Here is a 22,214-nt window from a genome sequence, read left to right as displayed (position 1 = left end):
GAAATCTGTACAACAATCATATTCTTTTGACGTGGGTTAGAGGGCAGTTTTCGCGACTTGGAAAGTAGATCTAGAATCACTTTCCATGTGTTTCCGTGGATGAAGACGGACAGAAATAACTTTGAATTCGGGTTTCTGCGACTTGGAAACGCTTTTCGCTTTTTTGGAGGCTTCTCCATCAGTCATGACTCTTATTGCTTTAATTACTTACATCCATGTTAAAATCTTTCAAATCTTACGCCATAGCTTTTTCCACTAGTTTTCGTGCTCCAAGCGTCATCTTGGCTTTCCAATTTCCCATTTTCGCTTTCCAGCGGTTTTCGAGACGTGTGACTGAGCAGGAAAACTTTCTGAGAATTTCGCGATAATCGTCCTTAGGTTACATTAGACCTGATTTGGGCTGTACATCCTTCATTCACCTAGCGTAACAACCCTCCAAGATTTTGCCATCTATCTGATCTTGTCAAAAACCTAAGTATTAGATCAATGACTGGATTTTGTCATCTTACTGGAACACACTATTAGATATGGCTAAAAAGCGAGACAGTCTTTTCGCTTCCTTAGACTATTTTGTGACACTGAGATACAAAGATAGGTGGCGAAAGTGCACACATTAATTCTTATTTGGAAATAGTGTTTAAACCCAGAAAAAAATGGTACCTTATTTTTTTGTCAGTATCACCATCAATAATGTCAGAGAAATGAGGTACAGAAACCTTTCTAATAGCCTATATAACAAATGCCAAAAGTACACGAAAGACAAATGTGTGCAGTGTTTCAAAGGGAAACTAATAAAACGGCGGTATTAATTACTGGATGTTAAAATTCACTCTTGATTTATAAGGAATATTTGCGTTTACTTGCAGAAATGGTGAACAAGATAGAAAAATAGATTAGAGAATAAAAAGTGAAAGAAAATGGATAGATTCCAACCGCTGGACGAAGAGAAAATTTTCCACTTTTGGCTTCCTTCAAAATTGAATATGCATCCAGATAATGAATCCAATCTTTGATTGCATAGCTTATTTTCCAGCAAAAAGTTGGCTCTGAAAAAAAAAGAAGGGTTAGAATGGTCTTAGCAACATGTGGGGATTAGTCCTAGAAGAGATCAGCATTACTAGAAGGACTGGTTTGTATTAGTCCACATTTCCTCATCATCATCATTGACTGCAAAAAAAACAGAGGATTTCGTGGTACTTATCTGTTATAGCGACCCCACTCAAGAAGTGATTTTAGGTTAATCCTAATGAAATATACCAAAACATAATGAGAGTATAATAATTTAGAAACAAATTTGGGCTATATTTTTGCACATTAGGAGGCATGGGGGGCGTCACGCTGTTAAAATACTTTACCCCCACCCCCGTAAAGTGCAAATATATTGCCCAAATTATATAAGTCCAATTTGTTCTGTCACCCGCCACTTGTTTTCCACTGAGCGCAAGCTAATTGTCCCAAGACAGATGAAACCGGTTTGTTCTCGAGTTTAACAGAGCGTAATTCTTGAGTAGGATCACTATAACAGATAAGTACCGATTTCGTTTCAATCCGATGCCATTTTAAGGGGTTTCAGGCTATTTTTCGAAATTCCTGTAAATGAATGGTAAATGGCAAATGATTACATAACATTCATTTTTCCCTATTGAAACATTACTTTTTAAAGTTATACATACAAAGTTTTTCTATGTGAAATAATTACAAACCCAGTGATGACAGTGAAAAAATGATTTGAATCGATAGTTATGGTGCCACTCAGTTGTTGATATACGGTAGAAGTTGATAGGTACCCCGAAAATATAAAAAATAAAATAAAAAAAGTAATAATTCAGCAGAAACTACGTAGGGCTCGTAATTGGTAAATGATTGGTAAAAGTTCGTAAGTTGAATGCATATGCGGGAGTGTGAAACCTACTGATAAAATGGTAATATTTGTTGTATGTTCCCATCTTGTCAGAACGGCTATCCTAGGCAGCGCAATCGCGCTGCCTAAGTAAAGAACGATGTTGGCACAATGTATTATTTATTTATTTTTTGTTTTTTTCCCATACCAGGGCACTTCGTATCGAAGGAGCTATCGTAGAAGCTTCGAAAAGGATTCATTCGATTGGAAATTGGAGTGGCTAGTGCCCTTTTTAATAGTCGAAAGTGATTGGAGGGCAACTAGCCCCCCCCCCACGCCCATCATTCCCAAAAACACATCCAATAAAAATTTTGAGATAGCCATTTTGTTCAGCGTTGTTGATTTCCGGATAGAAAATATATTTTTGAGGAGGAAACTCCCCCATACCCCTCAGGGCAAGGGTTTTAAGTTACGCCCTGGGGGCATATAAGAACGATGTTGGCACAATGTATTATTTATTATATTTTTCCTTTAGACCAGGGCACTTCGTATCGAAGAAGCTGGCGTAGAAACTTCGAAAATGACTCATTCAATTGGAAATTGGAGTGGCTTGTGCCCTTTTTAATAGTCGAAAGTGATTGGAAGGCGACTAACAGCCCTTCCACACCCACCATTTCCCGAAACACATCTAATTAAAATGTTGATAATTGATAGCCATTTTGTTCAGCGTAGCTGATCTCTAGTTAGAAATTATATGTTTTGAGGAAGACCCTCCCTCAGAGCCCTCAGGACAAGGGTTGTAAGTTCTGCTTTGGGGGCATATAAAGTTTTTATAGACCGCATGGTCGTAGGCTCATTCGATTGGAAACTCAAATGGCTTATGCCCTTTTTAATTGTCGAAAGTGATTGAAGGGCAACTAGCCCCCCTCTCACGCCCACCTTTTCCCCAAACACATCTAATCAAAATTTTAAGATAGCCATTTTCTTCAACATAGTTTTAAGTTCTGGAAATTAGGTTTTTGAGGATGACAACCTCCCCACAGCCCTCAGGGCAAGGGTTGTAAGTTATGCCCTGGAGGCATATAGGTTTTTTTTCATAGAACGCGTTGTCGTAGAAACTTCAATAAGGGCTCATTCGATTGGAAATTGAAATGGCTAGTGCCCTTTTAATTAGTCGAAAGTGATTGGACGGCAACTAACACCCCTTCCACGCCCACCATTTCCCCAAACACATCCAATAAAAATTTTGAGATAGCCATTTTGTTTCACATAGTTCAAAGTTCAGGAAATTATACCTTTGAGCAGGACACTCCCCCTAGAGTCTTCAGGGTAAGGGTTATAAGTTATGCCCTGGGCGCACATAAGGTTTTATTGAAATCTTTGTCGTAGAAACTAGACCAGGGCACTTTGTATCGAAGGAGTTGTCGTAGAAACTTCGAAAAGGGCTCATTCAATTGGAAATTGAAGTGGCTAGTGCCCTTTTCAATAGTCGAAAGAGATTGGAGGGCAACTAGCCCCCCCCACACCTATCATTCCCCCAAACACATTCCAATCGAATGAGCGATTCAAGAAATTCAGTTCAAGAAATTATACCTTTGAGCAGGACACTCCCCCCAGAGTCTTTAGGGCAAGGCCTATAAGTTATGCCCTGGGGGCATATAAGGTTTTTATTGAAATCCTTGTCGTAGAAACTTCAAAAAGGGCTCATTCGATTGGAAATCAAACGGCTAGTGCCCTTTTTAATAGTCGAAAGTGATTTGAGGGCAACTAACCCCCCTCTCACGCCCAGCTTTCCTCAAACAAATCCAATCAAAATTTTTAGAAACCATTTTATTCAACGTAGTTGAATGTTTTAGAATATTGGTCTTTAAGGATGACAACAGCCCCCCCACCACAGCCCTCTGGGCAAGGACTGTAAGTTATACCCTGGGGGCATGTAAGGTTTTTATTGAAAGTGTTGTCATTGAAACTTCAAAAGGGCTCATTCAATTGGAAATTGAAAGGGCTAGTGCCTTTTTTGATAGTTGAAAGTGATTGGATAGCGACCAACACCCCTCTCACGCCCACCATTTTCCCAAACACATCCAATCAAAATTTTGAGCTATGTATTTTGTTCAACGTAGTAGAAAGTTCTGGAAATTAGGTCTTTTAGGATGATAACCCCCTCTGAACCCTCAGTACAAGGGTTGTAAGTTATGCCCTGGGGGCTTATAAGGTTTATATAATGACAGTTGTTTTAGAAATTTCAAAAAGGGCTCATTTGATTGGAAATTGAAATTGCCCTTTTTAATAGTCGAAAGTGAGTGGAGAGTAATTAACTCCCCTCTCACACCCATCATTTGCCCGAAAACATTCAATCAAAGTTTAGAGACAGAAGTGATTGGAGGGTAACTAACCCCCCCTCCCTCTAATGCCCACCATTCCTCCAAACACATCCAATCAAAATTTTCAGATAGCCATTTTGTTCAAAGTTGTAGAAAGTTCTGGAAGTTAGATCTTTGAGAATGACACCCCCAGTACTCATGGCAAAGGTTGTAAGTTATATCCTGGGGGCATATATGGTTTTTATAGAAGGCGTTGTCGTAGAAACTTCAAAAAAGGCTCATTTGATTGGAAATTCAAAGGGCTAGTGCCATTTTTAACTGTCGAAAGTGAATGGATGGCAACTAGCCCCCCTCTCATGTCAACCTTTCCCCTAAACATCTCTAATCAAAATTTTCAGATAGCCATTGATTTCAACGTAGTTTTAAGTTCTGTAAATTAGGTATTGGAGGATGACAACCCCCCACAACCATCAAGACTAGGGTTGCAAGTTATGCCCTGGGGGCACATAAGGCTTTTATAGAACGTGTTGTCGTAGAAACTTCAAAAAGGGCTCATTCGATTGGAAATTGAAATGGCTAGTGCCCTTTTAAATAGTCGAAAGTGATTGGACGGCAACTAACACCCCTTCCACGCCCACCATTTCCCCAAACACATCCAATAAAAATTTTGAGAAAGCCATTTTGTTCCACATTGTTCAAAGTTCAGGAAATTATACCTTTGAGCAGGACACTCTCCCCAGAGTCTTCAGGGTAAGGGTTATAAGTTATGCCCTGGGCGCACATAAAGTTTATTGAAATCTTTGTCGTAGAAACTTGACCAGGGCACTTCGTATCGAAGGAGTTGTCGTAGAAACTTCGAAAAGGGCTCATTCGATTGGAAATTGAAGTGGCTAGTGCCCTTTTCAATAGTCGAAAGGGATTGGAGGGTAACTAGCCCCCCCCCCACACACCTATCATTCCCCCAAACACATTCAATCAAAGTTTTGAGATAGCCATCTTGTTCAGCGTAAATGATTTCCAGATAGAAAATATATTTTTGAGGAGGACACTCCCCCACAACCCTCAGGTAAAGGGTTTTCAGTTATGCCCATGGGGCATATAAGAATGATGTTGGCACAATGTATTATTTATTATTTTTTTTTCTTTAGAGCAGGGCACTTCGTATCGAAGAAGTTGTAGTAGAAACTTCGAAAAGGGCTCATTCAATTGAAAATTGGAGTGGCTTGTGCCCTTTTTAATAGTCGAAAGTGATTGGAAGGCGACTTCCACGCCCACCATTTCCCGAAACATATAAATTTTGAGATAGCCATTTTGTTCAGCGTAGTTGATTTCCAGATAGAAATTATGTTTTTGAGAAAGACACTCCCCCATAGCCCTCAGGGCAAGGGTTTTAAGCTCTGCCCTGGGGGTATATAAGGTTTTTATAGAAGGCGTTGTCGTAGAAACTTCAAAAAAGGCTCATTCGATTGGAAATTCAAAGGGCTAGTGCTCTTTTTGATAGTCTAAAGTGACTGGAGGCAACTAACCCCCCTCTCATGCCCGCCTTTTCCCCAAACACATCCAATCAAAATTTTTAGATAGCCATTTTATTCAACGTAGTTTTAAGTTCTGGAAATGAGGTCTTTGTGGATGACAACCCCCCCCCTCCCCCTACAGCCCTCAGGGCAAGGGTTGTAAGTTAGGCCCTGGGGCATCTAAGGTTTTTATAGAACGTGTTGTCGTAGAAACTTCAAAAAGGGCTCATTTGATTGGAAATTGAAATGGGTAGTGCCCTTTTTAATAGTCAAAAGTGATTGGAAAGCAACTAACACCCCTTCCACGCCCACTATTTCCGAAAACGCATCCAATGAAAATTTTGAGATAGCCATTTTGTTCCACGCAGTTCAAAGTTCAAGAAATTATACCTTTGAGCAGGACACTCCCCCCAGAGTCTTTAGGGCAAGGCCTATAAGTTATGCCCTGGGGGCATATAAGGTTTTTATTGAGAGCTTTGTCGTAGAAACTTGAAAAAGGGCTCATTCAATTGGAAATTCAAAGGGCTAGTGCCCTTTTTAATAGTTAAAAGTGATTTGAGGGCAACTAACCCCCATCTCACGCCCAGCTTTCCTCAAACAAATCCAATCAAAATTTTTAGAAACCATTTTATTCAACGTAGTTGAAAGTTATGGAATATAGGTCTTTAAAGATGACAGCCCCTCCCCACCACAGCCCTCTGGGCAAGGGTTGTAAGTTATACCCTGGGGGCATGTAAGGTTTTTATTGAAAGTGTTGTCATTGAAACTTCAAAAGGGCTCATTCAATTGGAAATTGAAAGGGCTAGTGCCTTTTTTGATAGTTGAAAGTGATTGGATAGCGACCAACACCCCTCTCACGCCCACCATTTTCCCAAACACATTCAATCAAAATTTTGAGCTATGCATTTTGTTCAACGTAGTAGAAAGTTCTGGAAATTAGGTTTTTTAGGATGATAACCCCCTCTGAACCCTCAGTACAAGGGTTGGAAGTTATGCCCTGGGGGCTTATAAGGTTTATATAATGACAGTTGTTTTAGAAATTTCAAAAAGGGCTCATTTGATTGGAAATTGAAATTGCCCTTTTTAATAGTCGAAAGTGAGTGGAGAGTAATTAACTCCCCTCTCACACCCATCATTTGCCCGAAAACATTCAATTAAAGTTTAGAGACAAAGTTATTGGAGGGTAACTACCCCCCCTCCCTCTAATGCCCACCATTCCTCCAAACACATCCAATCAAAATTTTCAGATAGCCATTTTGTTCAAAGTAGTAGAAAGTTCTGGAAGTTAGATCTTTGAGGATGACACCCCTCAGCACTCAGGGCAAGGGTTGTAAGTTATGCCCTGGGGGCATATAAGGTTTTTATTGAAAATGTTGTCGTAGAAACTTCAAAAGGGCTCATTCGATTGCAAATTGAAAGGGCTAGTGCCATTTTTAATAGTTGAAAGTGATTGGAGAGTGACTAACGCTCCTGTCACGCCCACCAGTTCCCCAAATACATCCAATCAAAATTTTGAGATAGCCATTTTGTTTAACGTAGTTGATAGTTTTGGAAAGTAGGTCTTAGAGGATGACAACCACCCTAACAGCCCTTAGGGTAAGGGTTGTAATTTATTCCCTGGGGGCATATAAGGTGTTTATAGAAAGCGTTGTCGTTTCCAAAAGGGCTCAGTCGATTGGAAATCAAAAGGCCTAGTGCCCTTTTTAGTCGAAAGTGATTGGAAGGCATGACATTTCATAAGCAGCGCGCTAGCGCTGCCTAAGTAAAGAATGATGTGGGCACAATGTTTTTTCTCCATACCCGGGGACTTCGTATCGAAGGAGTTGTCATAGAAACTTCGAAAAGGGCTCATTTGATTGCAAATTGGAGTGGCTAGCTCCCTTTTTAATAGTCAAAAGTGATTGGAGGGTAACTAGCCCCCGCCACGCCCATCATTCACCCAAACACACCCTGTCAAAATTTTGAGATAGCCATTTTGTTCAGCGTAGTTGATTTCCAGATGGAAAATATATTTTTGAGGAGGACACTCCCCCACAACCCTTAGGGTAATGGATTCATACTATACCCTGGGGGCATATAAGGTTTTTATAGAAGGCATTGCCGTAGAAACTTCAAAAAAGGCTCATTCGATAGGAAATTCAGAGGGCTAGAACCCTTTTTAATAGTCGAAAGTGATTGGAGGACAACTAACTCCCCCCCACCCATCATTTCCCCAAACACATCCAATCAAAATTTTTAGATAGCCATTTTATTGAGCGTAGTTGATTTCCAGATAGAAAATATGTTTTTCAGGGGGAAAATCCCCCCAAACCCTCAGGGCAAGGGTTTTAAGTTATGCACTGGGGGCATATAAGGTTTTTATAGAAGGCGTTCTCGTAGAAACTTCAAAAAATGCTCATTCGACTGGAAATTCAAAGAGCTAGTGCCCTTTTCAATAGTCGAAAGTGATTGGAGGACAACTAACCCCCCTCCCCACACCCATCATTCCCCCAAACACATCCAATATAAATTTTGAGATAGCCATTTTGTTCAACGTAGTTTTAAGTTCTGCAAATTAAGTCTTTGAGGATGACAACCCCCTCACAGCCCTCAGGACAAGGGCTGTAAGTTATGCCCTGGGGGCATATAAAGTTTTTATATAACGCGTTGTCGTAGAAACTATAAAAAGGGCTCATTCGATTAAAAATTGATATGGCTAGTGTCCTTTTTAATAGTCGAAAGTGATTGGAAAGCAACTAGCACCCCCTCCACGCCCACCATTTCCCGAAACATATCCAATCAAAATTTGGAGATAGCCATTTTGTTACACGCAGTTTAAAGTTCAGGAAATTATACCTTTGAGCAGGACACTTCCCCCACAGTCTTCTGGGCAAGGGTTATAAGTTATGCCCTAGGGGCATATAAGTTTTTATTGAAATCTTTGTCGTAGAAACTTGAAAAAGGGCTCCTTCTATTGGAAATTCAAAGGTCTAGTGCCCTTTTTAATAGTTAAAAGTGATTTGAGGGCAACTAGCCCCCCTCTCTCGCCCACCTTTTCCCTAAACACATCCAATCAAAATTTTTAGATAGCCATTTTGTTCAGTGTTGTGGATTTTTAGATATAAATAATGTTTTTGAGGAGGACACTCCCCCACAGCCCTCAGGGCAAGGGTTGTAAGTTATGCCCTGGGGGCATATAAGGTTCTTATAGAATGCGTCGTAGAACCTTCAAAAATGGCTCATTCGATTGGAAATTAAAATGACTAGTGCCCTTTTTAATAGTAGAAAGTGATTGGAAGGCAACTAACACGCCTTCCACGCCCACCATTTCCCTAAACATATCCAATCAAAAGTTTTAGATAGCCATTTTGTTCTACGCAGTTTCAAGTAAAGGAAATTATACCTTTGAGCAGGACTCTCCCCCCACAGTCTTCAGGGCAAGGGTTATAAGTTATGACGTGGGGGAATATAAGGTTTTTATTGAAATCTTTGTCGTAGAAACTTGAAAAAGGGCTAATTCGATTTGAAATTCCAAGGGCTAGTACCCTTTTTAATAGTCGAAAGTGATTTGAGGACAACTAACCCCCCTCTCACGCACTCCTTTTCCCCAAATACATCCAATCAAAATTTTTAGATAGCCATTTTATTCAACGTAGTTGAAAGTTTCAGAAATTAGGTCTTTAAGGATGACAACCCTCCCCCCACAGCCCTCAGGGCAAGGGTTGTAAGTAATGCCCTGGGGGCATATAAAGTTTTATTGAAAGCGTTGTCGTAGAAACTTCAAAAGGGCTCATTCAATTGGAAATTGAAAGGGCTAGTGCCTTTTTTAATAGTTGAAAGTGATTGGATAGCGAGTAACGCCCCTCTCACGCCCGCTATTTTCCAAAACGCATCCAATCAAAATTTCGAGATATCCATTTTGTTCAACGCAGTTGAACGCTCCGGAAATTACGTGTTGTAGGATGATAGCCCCCTCAGAGTCCTCAGTGCAAAGGTTGTAAGTTATGCTCTGGGGGCATATAAGGTTTATATAGAAAGTTGTTTTATAAATCATAGGCAGCGCGATCGCGCTGCCTAAGTAAAGAACGAGGACACTCGAGAACGAGACAAGCAATGGGACTAAGTAAAGAGGAGGACAGGACACTCCCCCACAGTCCTCAGGGCAAGGGATTTAAGTTATGCCCTAGGGGCATATAAGAACGATGTTGGCACAATGTATTATTTATTAATTTTAACCTTTAAAGCAGGGCACCTCGGATCGAAGAAGTTGTCGTAGAAACTTTGAAAAGGGCTCATTCAATTGGAAATTGGAGTGGCCTGTGTCCTTTTTAATATTCAAAAGTGATTGGAAGTTGACTAACATCCCTTCCACGCCCACCGTTTCCCAAAACACATCCGATCAAAATTTTGAGATAGCCATTTTGTTCAGCGTAGTTGATTTCCAGATAGAAATTATGTTTTTGAGGACAGTCCCCCCCATTCCTTAGGACAAGGGTTGCAAGTTATGCCCTGACGGCATATAAGGTTTTTTATAGAAGATGTTGTCGTAGAAACTTTAAAAAAGGCTTATTCGATTGGAAATTCAAAGGGCTAGTTCCCTTTTTAATAGTCAAAAGTGATTTGAGGGGAACTAACCCGCCTGTCACGCCCACCTTTTCCCCAAACACATCTAATCAAAACTTTGAGATAGCCATTTTATTCAACATAGTTTTAAGTTCTAGAAATTAGGTCTTTGAGGATGACAACCCCCCCCCCACAGCCCTCAGGGCACGGGTTGTAAATTATGCCCAGGGGGCATATAAGGGTTTTCAATAACGCGTTGTCGTAGAAACTTCAAAAAGGGTTCATTCGATTGGAAATTGAAATGGCTAGTGCACTTTTTAATAGTTGAAAGTGATTGGAAAGCAACTAACACCCCTTCCACGCCCACCATTTCCCCAAACATATCCAATAAAGATTTTGAAATAGCCATTTTATTCCATGCAGTTCTAAGTTCAGGAAATTATACCTTTGAGTAGGACACTTCCCCCACAGTCTTCAGGGCAAGAGTTATAAGTTATGCCCTGGGGGCATATAAGGTTTTTATTGAAATTTTTGTCATAAAAACTTGAAAAAGGGTTCGTTCAATTGTAAATTCAAAGGGCTAGTGCCCTTTTTAATAGCTGAAAGTGATTTGAAGGCAACTAACCCCCCTCTCACGCCCATCTTTTCTCCAAACAAATCCAATCAATATTTTAGACGTAGCTATTTTATTCAACGTAGTTGAAAGTTTTGGAAATTAGTTCCTTAAAGATGACAACCCCTTCCCCCCCCACAACCCTCAGGGCAAGGGTTGTAAGTTATGTCCTGGGGGCATATAAGGTTTTTATTGAAAGCGTAGAAACTTCAAAAGGGCTCATTCAATTGGAAATTGAAAGGGTTAGTGCCTTTTTTAATAGTTGAAAGTGATTGGAGAGCGACTAAAGCATCTCTCACGCCCACCATTTTCCCAAACACATCCAATCAAAATTTTGAGATATCCATTTTGTTCAACGTAGTTGAAAGTTTTTAAAATTAGGTCTTTTGGGATGATAGCCCCCTCAGAGCCCTCAGTGCAAGGGTTGTAAGTTATGCCCTGGGGGCAAATAAAGTTTATATAGAAAGTTGTTATAGAAATTTCAAAAAGGGCTAAATTGATTGAAAATTGAAATTGCCCTTTTTAATAGTCGAAAGTGAGTGGCGAGTAATTAACCCCTCTCTTACGGCCACCATTACCCCAAAAACATTTAATCAAAGTATAGAGATAGCCATTTTGTTCAACGTAGTTGAAACTCCTGGAAATTATGTATGTAAGGATGAAAAACCCCACTAGAACCCCAAGGGCAAAGGTTGTAAGTTCTGCCTTGGGGGCATGTAAGGCTTTTGTAGATAGAGTTGTCGTAACACTTCCAAAGGGGCTCATTCAATTCCAAGTTGAGAGGGCTATTACCCTTCGAAATAGTCAAAAGTGATTGGAGAGTAACTAACCCCCCTCTCACGTCCACCATTCCTCCAAACACATCAAATAAAAATTTTCAGATAGCCATTTTGTTCAACGTAGTAGAAAGTTCTGGAAATTAGGTATTTGATAATGACACCCCCCCCCCCCAGTACTCAGGGCAAGGGTTGTAAGTTATACCCTGGGGGCATATAAGATTTTTATTGAAAGTTTTGTCGTTATAACTTCAAAAGGGCTCATTTGATTTGAAATTGAAAGGACCAGGGCCATTTTTAATAGTTGAAAGTGATTGGAGAGCAACTACCACCCCCCTCACGCCCACCATTTCCCCAAACATATCCAATCAAAATTTTGAGATAGCCATTTTGTTTAACGCAGTTGAAAGTTCTGGAAATTTGGTCTTAGAGGATGACACCCTAACAGACCTTAGGGTAAGGGTTGTGATTTATGCCCTGGGGACATATAAGGTACTTATAGAAAGTGTTGTCGTTTCCAAAAGGGTTCATTCGATTGGAAATCGAAAGGCCTAGTGCCCTTTTTAATAGTCGAAAGTGATTGGAAGGCATGACATTTTTATAGTAAAGATCGATGTGGGTATAATGTATTATTTGTTGTTGTTGTTGTTGTTTAGACCAGGGCACCTCGTATCAAAGGAGTTGTCGTGGGATTTTTGAAAAGGGCTTATTCAATTGAAAATAGAAAGGGCTGATGCCCTTTTTAATAGTCGAAAGTGATTGGAGGGCAACTAATCCCCCTTTCACTTCCACCCTCCCATGCCCAACCTCCCATTTGCCCATTATGTTTAAAAACTAAATGTTGCCTTAAGATTAAATCAAAATGCACTGTGATATTGCTAATTCCCAAGGCATCTCAGAAGTATCCCAAGAACGACTGAGGGTATTATGTTCAAACTTTCGGGGCTACTTTTGCTCTTAAAATTTAACCAAATCAAAATAGCGTAAGTGTATCCAAACTATCAAAGAAAAAAACAGATTTTTTTGCAAATGGCATCAAGTAGTAGGGAGCTATCGAGAGTTCGGTACAGTATATAATTTATTCAAGGATTATTGATCGAGTCTAATGGGGTCAATGCCCCCTTTTTCAAGGTCGATTTATTTGTTGTTTCTAGGTGTAATGACTCCGGGGCTAAGTTTTCACATGCGCATTGACGATACAATGTATTGATCGACTCGAGGGAAACTGGATTTATGAAAATTTGATTACATAATCTGACGGTGAATTATTGATCCACGAAACGGGAGCAGGATCACGTGTATCTTTCTAAGTCAATCAGGGAAGTTATGTAAGGTTTCCCATTACATCACAATTTGCCCTTGAGATTTTGTATATAACGGACATGCGTTGTGGTTAAACTATCATAAAGTTTTAAGACACAATGGAACAAGCATCTGATATTATCGATTTGGAAACTCTGGCTGTATCGATCTATAAAGTGAGTTCAGTTTAGTAAATTTTCTTAGTTTATTTCAAAATAAAATCATTGTACGTAGACCCACTCCATTAGATTCCAATTCAGGGTATACCCCCTCCCCCCACAATCCAAACTTCACTCTATAATGTTGATAATCAATAGAAAGCGTAAAATACACTTTTTTTACCATGTAAACCCCATCCTCCCTTCTCCCCCTGTTTACGACTTTAATTCTTTCATTAGAAATTTATTCTTATCTAAAGGTGATAGTCAACTTTCTGTCAACCCTTATCTATTAAGCCACTATGGCTTGACTTACAGATTTCCCGCAAAGATTTAAACAAGTGTAATTATTAAACCCTTTAAACTACATCCGGCTTTGCTAAATATACAAGAATTTGGATAGCGAAAGCTTCCGCTGAAAAGGATAGTTTTTCTAGTCAAATTAAAAACTGTTTCACGCGGAAAGAGATTGCTGTTGATTAAGCTTGCGAAATTCTATGTTCTATGTAAGAGGGAAACGATTCATTTCCAAAATTAAGGTCTAGCAAATATTTTTAGGACATTATGCAAAAAAAGGGGGGGGGGAAAGGGTGCTAACAACCCTTTAGAGTGCATATTTTTTTAGATGCATCTTGAAATGTCTCGCAGGAAAACGAGAGCCATTATTCCTTTTTTTCTAGCTTTCTTTCGACAAAGTTTCTTTTATATTCACAGGAGGGGGGGGGGGGGCGTGAAAACTATGTTTTTTTTAAACTTTGATACACAAGGCTAGAAATACAAGTCTTTAGGAGTTGCATGAAGACTATATTAAGTGTAAATTGAATAGCATTTTTAACCTATGATCACAAATTTTAGACCTATAAGCTATGTGTTAACGAGATTTAAAGCCTATAGACTGGAACTGTATTAACAAGTTTATATATAAATACCCCCTGTTTCTTGAGCTTATAACACATTGAAAATTATGCTATGGGTTTGTAGCCTACGGAACTATCTAAATTATTCGTTTTCCATTTTGAGTACTCAATGTTTATATTGGGGGGGGGGGGGGTTTAAGAAAAAGATACATAGCTACAATGAGAAGATTTACTGAAGCACAGGCTCTTTTAAATTATATAAACCCTTGACCATAGAGGAATAATGTGTAAATATATGCGTTGCGTCTCTAGGCATATTTTTAATTTTTTCTAGCTTTCTTTCGATAAAGTTTCTTTATATTTCCAGGAGGGGGTGTCAAAACTATGGTGTTTTAATTTTGATACACAAGGCTAGAAAGAAAAGTCTTTAGGAGTTGCATGAAGACTATATTATGCGTAAATTGAACAGCATTTTTACCTATGATCGCAAATTTTAGGCCTATAAGCTATGTGTTAATGATCTTTTTTCTAATTTAAAGCCTATAGACTGGAACATTTAAATTTTTTTCTAAATGGTAAAAATAGAAACATTGATTTCTATCCTAAGGCTACAGACTACTGTTTGTCAAGGTTTTTATTTTTCACAAGTTGTGTAGTAAAAACTTTGATTACTAAGCCTACCATATTTCTCGCAAATTTTTACTTTTTGCTTTATTGAAAAGGTGGAGGGGCTTCTTTGTGATTAATGCTTTCTAGACAAAATTATGGTTAGGTGTGGGGGATACTAATTTTTCTTCTGCAAAAAAAGGGAAACATTTTTCCATACTGAATTTTTTCTTCTTTTTAAGGACAACTTTGAAGAATGCCCCCCTCCATCAAAGAGAGCGAGAGAGGGTGAGGCAACCCCTGTGAAACCATCAATTATTAAGTATGCTGGCCCTTCCACGACCCCAAAACAAAGCAGGAGGGATACAGGTCCATCTGCACTCCATGAGCAAGCCGAGAATGTGACTCTCCCCGCCCTACACGGACAAGATGCTGCCCCCTCAAACCCCAGTTATGCTGCGGGGCCTTCTGTGGTCCTATTACAATCCAAAAATGCGCACCCATCAAGCCCGAGTCTAGCTACGGGGCCTTCCATGCAAGCTGCAATGCCTGGGTCTTTAAGACCAACGCTGACTATATAAGCCCCATCCGTGCCATCCCCTATGCAGCCAGGTAAAAAACTGAAAAGAGAATGGGCAGCTTCTCATAATATGGTGAACCCCGCTGTACAAGCCAGATTCATCGCCGGCGCCACTACATCTATACGAGAAACGGACGTCGACGTCCCATATATCCCCCATCATGCTTTACCAGGTCCATCTGCACTCCATGTGCAAGGCGAGACTGTGACTATCCCCGCCCTACACGGAAAAGATGCTGCCCCTTCGAACCCCAGTTATGCTGCGGGGCCTTTTGTGGTCCTATTACAAGCCGAAAATGCGCACCCTTCAAGCCCCAGTCTAGCTACGGGACCTTCCGTGCAAGCTGCAATGCCTGGGCTTTCTGTTCTATCCGGGCCGAAGGCCGGCCGTGGGCGGGACCCCCCACCCCCCAGGGCCGTGCGGAGGGCGGAACTGTATACAATGGTCGTCGTCACTGCTGCTGCTACAGGTTGGGTTAGGTTGGGTTAATTCATGGTGAGGTTTAGGTTTGGTTAGGTTAGGTCAATTTATCCAGACCAAGTTATTTGCGATAGTCTACACATTCAACCCGGTCTGAAATTTTATAGTGGCCATGGGGGAGTACATTTACACCTTTCTCGAGGACAAAGACTTTGTCGGATATACATGGCATTGCATTCTTTTCCACTCTAACAGTATAATTTTTATACTGTAGAAAGCGAATTGCAAGCACTTGTGCTCTCGGCACTAGGCTACTCTCTACACAGGTTCTATACACACTCATGTTGAAATTGTTCTTTACAAAATGTGTAGGCACCCCTTTACACGCCTGCCTTACATCCCTATTATGGGTTTCAACGCAATGTACTTTAGGACCCGTGAACACCCCATTGGATATCAAATCACTCCCCGTCTCTGATTTTAACATGAATAGTTGATTGGGGGCCTGACGTTTCACCAACTCGGGGTAGAGGGACGGATTCCAGTTAGTGAAATCCATCCGCGAACTGATGTGTTCCCGATTTTCCCCATATTATCCCCATAGTAAACTTGAACCTCAACCTCCCTTGGCCATTTTACCTTGCACACATTGTAAAAAAACGACAACATGAGCTTTTTGGAAATTTCAAGTACTGAACTACCTCCTTCTATATTCTTGTTCAGTACCACATTTCTCTTTTTCCTATTTAGAAGAACCATAATTGTCTCTTTGCTCGTGAACGATGTAAAATTGGGGTCTGCAATAATTCGTGCACAGTCTTGAGGGTCAGTCACGACGTCGCACCGATATCTGTTGCGTACGCTTTCACACATTTTTCCAAAGGCTGAATTTAGAATTAGCCTGTACATTTCCTTCTCTCCTTTACTGTTTGCCCGAGAGCGTTTATCGACAAAGGTGTCAATAAACGTCTTTAAGTAAGGTTTTTGATTGAATTGCAGGACCCTATGTATTTTGGTGATCTTGAAACCATTGTTCACCATCCAGTGCAAAAGCACATGGTGAACAACGATATTCTCTTTAGGGTGCGATTTGCGATTTGCAAATCGCAAATCATAATTTTCTGACAGCACACACCTATGAAAGGCCAAGAAACCGAGCTCAGAAAAGTGAAAAATATCAAATGAACCATCCCAAATCTTAGGTTTCAGACAACACATACCTATGAGAGGCTAAGAAATCAATCTCAGAAAAGTCAAAAATAGCACTCCGACCTTCCCACATCATTGGTTTCAGACAACACACACCAACGAAATACTAAGAAATCTAGCTTAGAAAAGCCCGAAATAGTAATTTACATATCCCGAATTATAAGTTTCAGAAAACATTCACCTACGAAATACTATGATACCTTAGCTCAGAGAAGCCTGAAATAGCAAATTACACACCTCAAATCATAAGTTTCAGACAACACACACCTACGAAATACTAAGAAACCTTAGCTCAGAAAAGCCTGAAATAGCAAACTACTTATCCCAAACTATAGGTTTCAGACAGCAAACACCTATGAGGGACTATGAATCCTAGCTAATAAAAGTCCAAAAGCAAACTACAAATCCCAAATCATAAGTTTCAGACAACACACACCTATGAACGGCTAAGAAATCTAGCTCAGAAAAGACAAAAATAGCAAACCACTCATCCCAAATCATAGGTTTCAGTCAACACACACCAACGAAAGACTAAGAAACCTAGCTTAGAAAAGCCCGAATTAGTAATTTACATATCCCAAATCATAAGTTTCAGTCAACACACACCAACGAAAGACTAAGAAATCTAGCTTAGAAAAGCCCGAAATATTAATTTACATATCCCAAATCATAAGTTTCAGCCAACAATCACCTACGAAATACTAAGAAACCTTAGCTCAGAAAGGACTGAAATAACCAATTACACACCTCAAATCATAAGTTTCAGACAACACACACCTACGAAATACTAAGAAAACTTAGCTCAGAAAAGCCTGAAATAGCAAACTATTCATCCCAAACTATAGGTTTCAGACAACAAACACCTATGAGGGACTAAGAATCCTAGCTCTGAAAAGTCCAAAAAGCAAACTACAAATCTCAAATCATAGGTTTCAGACAACACACACCAACGAAAGACTATGAAATCTAGCTTAGAAAAGCCCGAAATAGTAATTTACATATCCCAAATCATAAGTTTCAGTCAACACATACCTACGAAAGGCTAAGAAATCCAGCTCTGAAAAGTCCAAAAGCAAACTACTCATCCAAAACTATAGGTTTCAGACAACAAACACCTATGAAAGGCTAAGAAATCTAGCTCAGAAAAGTCAAAAATAGTAATTTACATATCCCAAATCATAAGTTTCTGACAACACACACCTATGAAAGGCTAAGAAACCTAGTTCAGAAGAGTCAAAAATAGCAAACTACTCATCCCAAACTATAGGTTCCAGACAACAAACACCTATGAGGGACTAAGAAATCTAGCTCAGAAAAGCCCGAAATAGTAATTTACATATCCCAAATCATAAGTTTCTGACAACATTCACCTATGAAATACTAGGAAACCCTAGCTCATAAAAGTCTGAAATATCAAACTACTCATCCCAAACTAGAAGTTTCAGACAACAAACACCTATGAGAGACTAAGAATCCTAGCTAATAAAAGTCCAAATAGCAATATACACATCCCACATCATAATTTTCTGACAACACACACCTATGAAAGGCTAAGAAATCCAGCTCAGAAAAGTCAAAAATAGCAAACCACCCATCCCAAATCATAGGTTTCAGACAACACATACCTATGAAAGACTAAGAAATCCAACTCAGAAAAGTCAAAAATATTAACCCATACACCCCAAATCATAGGTTTCAGACAACACACATCAACGAAAGACGGTGCCCGGGGAGGGCCTTTGAGGGTCTGGAGGGGACCCTTGAGGGCTGGGTGGTCCTTTGGGAGCTTGGGGGACCTTTGAGGACCAGGGGCTTCCTTTGGGGTTGGGGTTGGGGGATCTGAACCCTTTGGGGTTGGGGTAGAGGACCTCACGACACTGTTCAAATGGAACTTGTGTATTATGACGACCACAGAGTTTCACCCTCAAATCCTCTTCTAAAATCTCTTCAAAAATCATCTTTTAGAATGTCTCTAACTGTTTCGCCGAAATAATTCCCTAAAATATCTAAAACAGTTTCACTCAAATAATCCCTAAACGTAATCTCAGCGTGTTCCTTTTGTTTTTGGCATCCCTGCGCTGTCACATTTCAAATTTCTAGGAAACCCTTTCCTACGTTAATCTCTTCATCTCATAAATGTTCCTAGCTACACTATTAAGGTTTCGTTAGAATATCAATTTATCTCTCCGACTTAAAGCTCAGTGAAGCCGTATTTAAAAATAGAATTTCTATCTTTTTAGACTCCCGCATAATTCTAAGATAACAAGTGATGTCATTTCTAATTTCTGACACTAAAGATCAATGAAGCCCTATTTAAAAATAGAATATTAATTTTTCTCTCTGACCTAAAGAGCGTTTATCCCTCAGACCTAAGATTAAAGAAGCCATAATGTTTCTTAGTTTCCCTTTCGTGAATCAATAATTCCCCGCCGATTATGTAAATCAATTTCTCAGGTTAGGTTAGCCTAAAGATCAAAGAAACCATAATGTTTCTTAATTCCCCTTTCGTGAATCAATAATTCCCCCGCAGATTATGTAAATCAATTTCCCAGGTTAAGTTTTTCCATTCTCACTGACAAAAACCATAAAACAGACATAAATTGCTGTTGACATCCATTAAAGTGAGAAAGTTCCTGTTTTTCCATTCTCACTGACAAAAACCATAAAACAGACATAAATTGCTGTTAACATCCATAAATGTGAGAAAGTTCCTGTTTTTCAAATTCTCACTGACAAAAACCATAAAACAGACATAAATTGTTGTTGACATCCATGAAAAACATCAAATAAATTGACCAACACCCATAACCATCCAAGAAAACATCCATAAAAGTGAGAAAGTTCTGATTGGCTGAGAAGGAGGATGTATCCGACTCGCTGATTGGCTGAGAAGGATGCATGTACTTCCGGTTTCCTATTCCTGGACACCTTGACATTCATCCCTCGCATGCACTTGTCCAAAACAACAACAACAACGAATAAATCCCTCAGGCCGAAAGATCAAGGAAGCCATGTTTGTTTCTTAATTCCCCCTTCGTGAGTCAATAATTCCCCCGCCGATTATGTAAATCGAGTTCTCAGGTTAGGTTCGCCTAAAGATCAAAGAAGCCATGTTTGTTTCTTAATTCCCCTTCGTGAATCAATAATTTCCCCGCCGATTATGTAAATCAATTTCTCAGGTTAGGTTGGGCAAACAACAATGAAGCCATGTTTTTTGTTTAATTCCCCTTTCGTGAATCAACACATTCCCCTAGCCATTATGTAAATCAATTTCTCAGGTTAGGCTAGCCAAACAACAAAGAAGCCATGTTTGTTTCTTAATTTCCCCTTCGTGAATCAATACATTCCCCTAGCGATTATGTAAATCAATTTCTCAGGCTAGGTTAGCCAAACAACAAAGAAGCCATGTTTGTTTCTTAATTCCCCTTTCATGAATCAATAATTCCCCCGCCGATTATGTAAATCACCCTCATGTCATTACACGTGGCCAAACAACAACAGATCGATTGACCTTGACCCCCATTAGACTCGATCGATAATCCTTGAATAAATTATGTAAAAAAAGTTGTAGGTGGCAGCAGGGGTGGGTATCACGAGTCAATAAGGCCTTTCTACTATAGTATATTCAAATTTTGACCAAAATTAAAAAATTTCAATCCAATGTTTTAATTCTTAAGCAGAAATAATGAAAAAGTAGAGCGCTATTATCCAATTTACAATTCTTGATATATACATATTGGCAGCAATATACCAGGGGTGTAAGGGGCCGGTGCCCCATATTATATTATAGTTAGGCCAGGGCATGCTTTGGAAAACAATCAGAAATTGAATTAAAGAAAAAAAAAGTAAGTAGTGGCTTTGAAACCTAAAATTAACAGAAATTATCTTTTATATGACGGGGCAGTCTGTTCTTTAAGTCTTTGCTCTTTACTCTGAAGTTTGACTTTCAAAATCTTAATTCTTTGAGAAAATTAACTGCAACACAAGGGCCATTGAATCGGAAAAAGAAGGTTTTTCAAAGCACTAAAAAAAGTCTAGCCTATGAGAAAGGAATTGAGGAGAAGGCAGTTCCTATTATATACGAAATAATTTCCATTCGTTTTAATTTTTACAGTTGCTCCTTACTTTTAGTTAAACAATATTTTTTTTATCTGTGTAATTACATTTCATGAAACGGTATATTTTTATGAACAGGATACTTTTGTGAACGCAGAAAAAAATAGTCAATATTTCAATACTCTATATTTGGTTTTGATGGGTAGCAAAGCTTAGAGATAAACATTCACTGAAAGGTAATGAATTACTTTTAATATTCTTAAGTAAGGACCAATCTGAGAGGTTGAGGTAAAACGAAAATGAAGATACAGTCAGAATATTTGCGTCAGTCAAAATTACAACGAGTCAAAAAAAAAACTTAAAAAAACAAAGAAATATCCGTTTCAGAGATAATCAGCAGCAAGAATTCAAACAAGTCAAAACGAAACTGAAGATCAAAGAAATATGCGGTTACAATACATGCGAAGAAATATGTTGCTAAAAGATATGCCACAGCGAGAACAAAGAAATATGCGATTAGAAGATAGGTGGCAGCGACAATTACAAGCGACAACGAGAAAGCGAGCATGACTGGCCACAAAAACGATTTAAATAGGTTAGGACTTCAAGGAAGGGTTTTTATTTTTCCCAGGGTGGTTGTAATGAACCTGCGGTGACGTCATGAGATCAAGAAGAGGCTCACGTTTGTGGCTAGAAGACAAGTAACAATGAGAATTCATATATTGAAGCTTGCCGCGTGCTGAGTGCCGGGGCCCGGCTTCGCTACCGGGCCGGTATATATATATATATATATATATATATATATATATATATATATATATATATATATATATATATATATATTATATATATATATATATATATATATATATATATATATATATATATATATATATATATATATATATATATATATATATATATATATATATATATATATATATATATATATATATATATATATATATATATATTATATTTTATCTATATTACTATTTCACCGTGGATCGATTCTGGTTTTGCTGGGACTTTTAGTACCGAAAGTTTTAGACGGATTTGAGACAAAATATCTTTAGCCCTTTACTTCCTTCTCCCCCAAGTAAAAATTTGAGATCGCAATGTCCACCTCCCTGAAAAATTTGAGAGTTTCAACTTGCTCCAAGCGTCCCAAGATATTGTAGATACGCTAGTTTGATAACCTAGCAAAACATAGTGTTTTTTTTATTTAACTTGTTACTTAACCGTGAGTAAATTTTTGGGTAGGTTTAATTGAGTTAGGTTTAACTCTCATAGCAGCATACAGTACAAAACTTTTAGGTTTCGCGTATACAAAATATATTTGCCTCTCTTCTCAGAACAAAATGCGAAGTCCCACTGCCTTTCTCACTTTCCCTCTCCAACACCACCTGAAAGATT

General features: G+C 39.0%; 1 protein-coding gene across 1 annotated transcript in view; it reads right to left on the bottom strand.

Annotated features, from left to right (window-relative positions):
- Window positions 1-755: 755 nt before the first annotated feature.
- The window catches only part of bma (SCY1-like protein bma), a 431,463-nt gene continuing 410,004 nt past the window's right edge, over window positions 756-22,214 (bottom strand). Inside the window, exon 16 of the mRNA XM_089099020.1 lies at window positions 756-1,046. Within this exon, the coding sequence (XP_088955146.1) occupies window positions 1,023-1,046 (24 nt within the window). The 3' untranslated portion in view covers window positions 756-1,022. The remainder of the gene's footprint in view (window positions 1,047-22,214) is intronic.

This window comes from Artemia sp. Qi Xiang Cuo, chromosome 13, assembly GCF_049724085.1.
Source record: "Artemia sp. Qi Xiang Cuo chromosome 13, ASM4972408v1, whole genome shotgun sequence".
Classification (NCBI taxonomy): domain Eukaryota; kingdom Metazoa; phylum Arthropoda; class Branchiopoda; order Anostraca; family Artemiidae; genus Artemia; species Artemia sp. Qi Xiang Cuo.
Note: the sequence above shows the minus strand (reverse complement) of the source record. Positions and strands in the feature narration are given on the sequence as shown.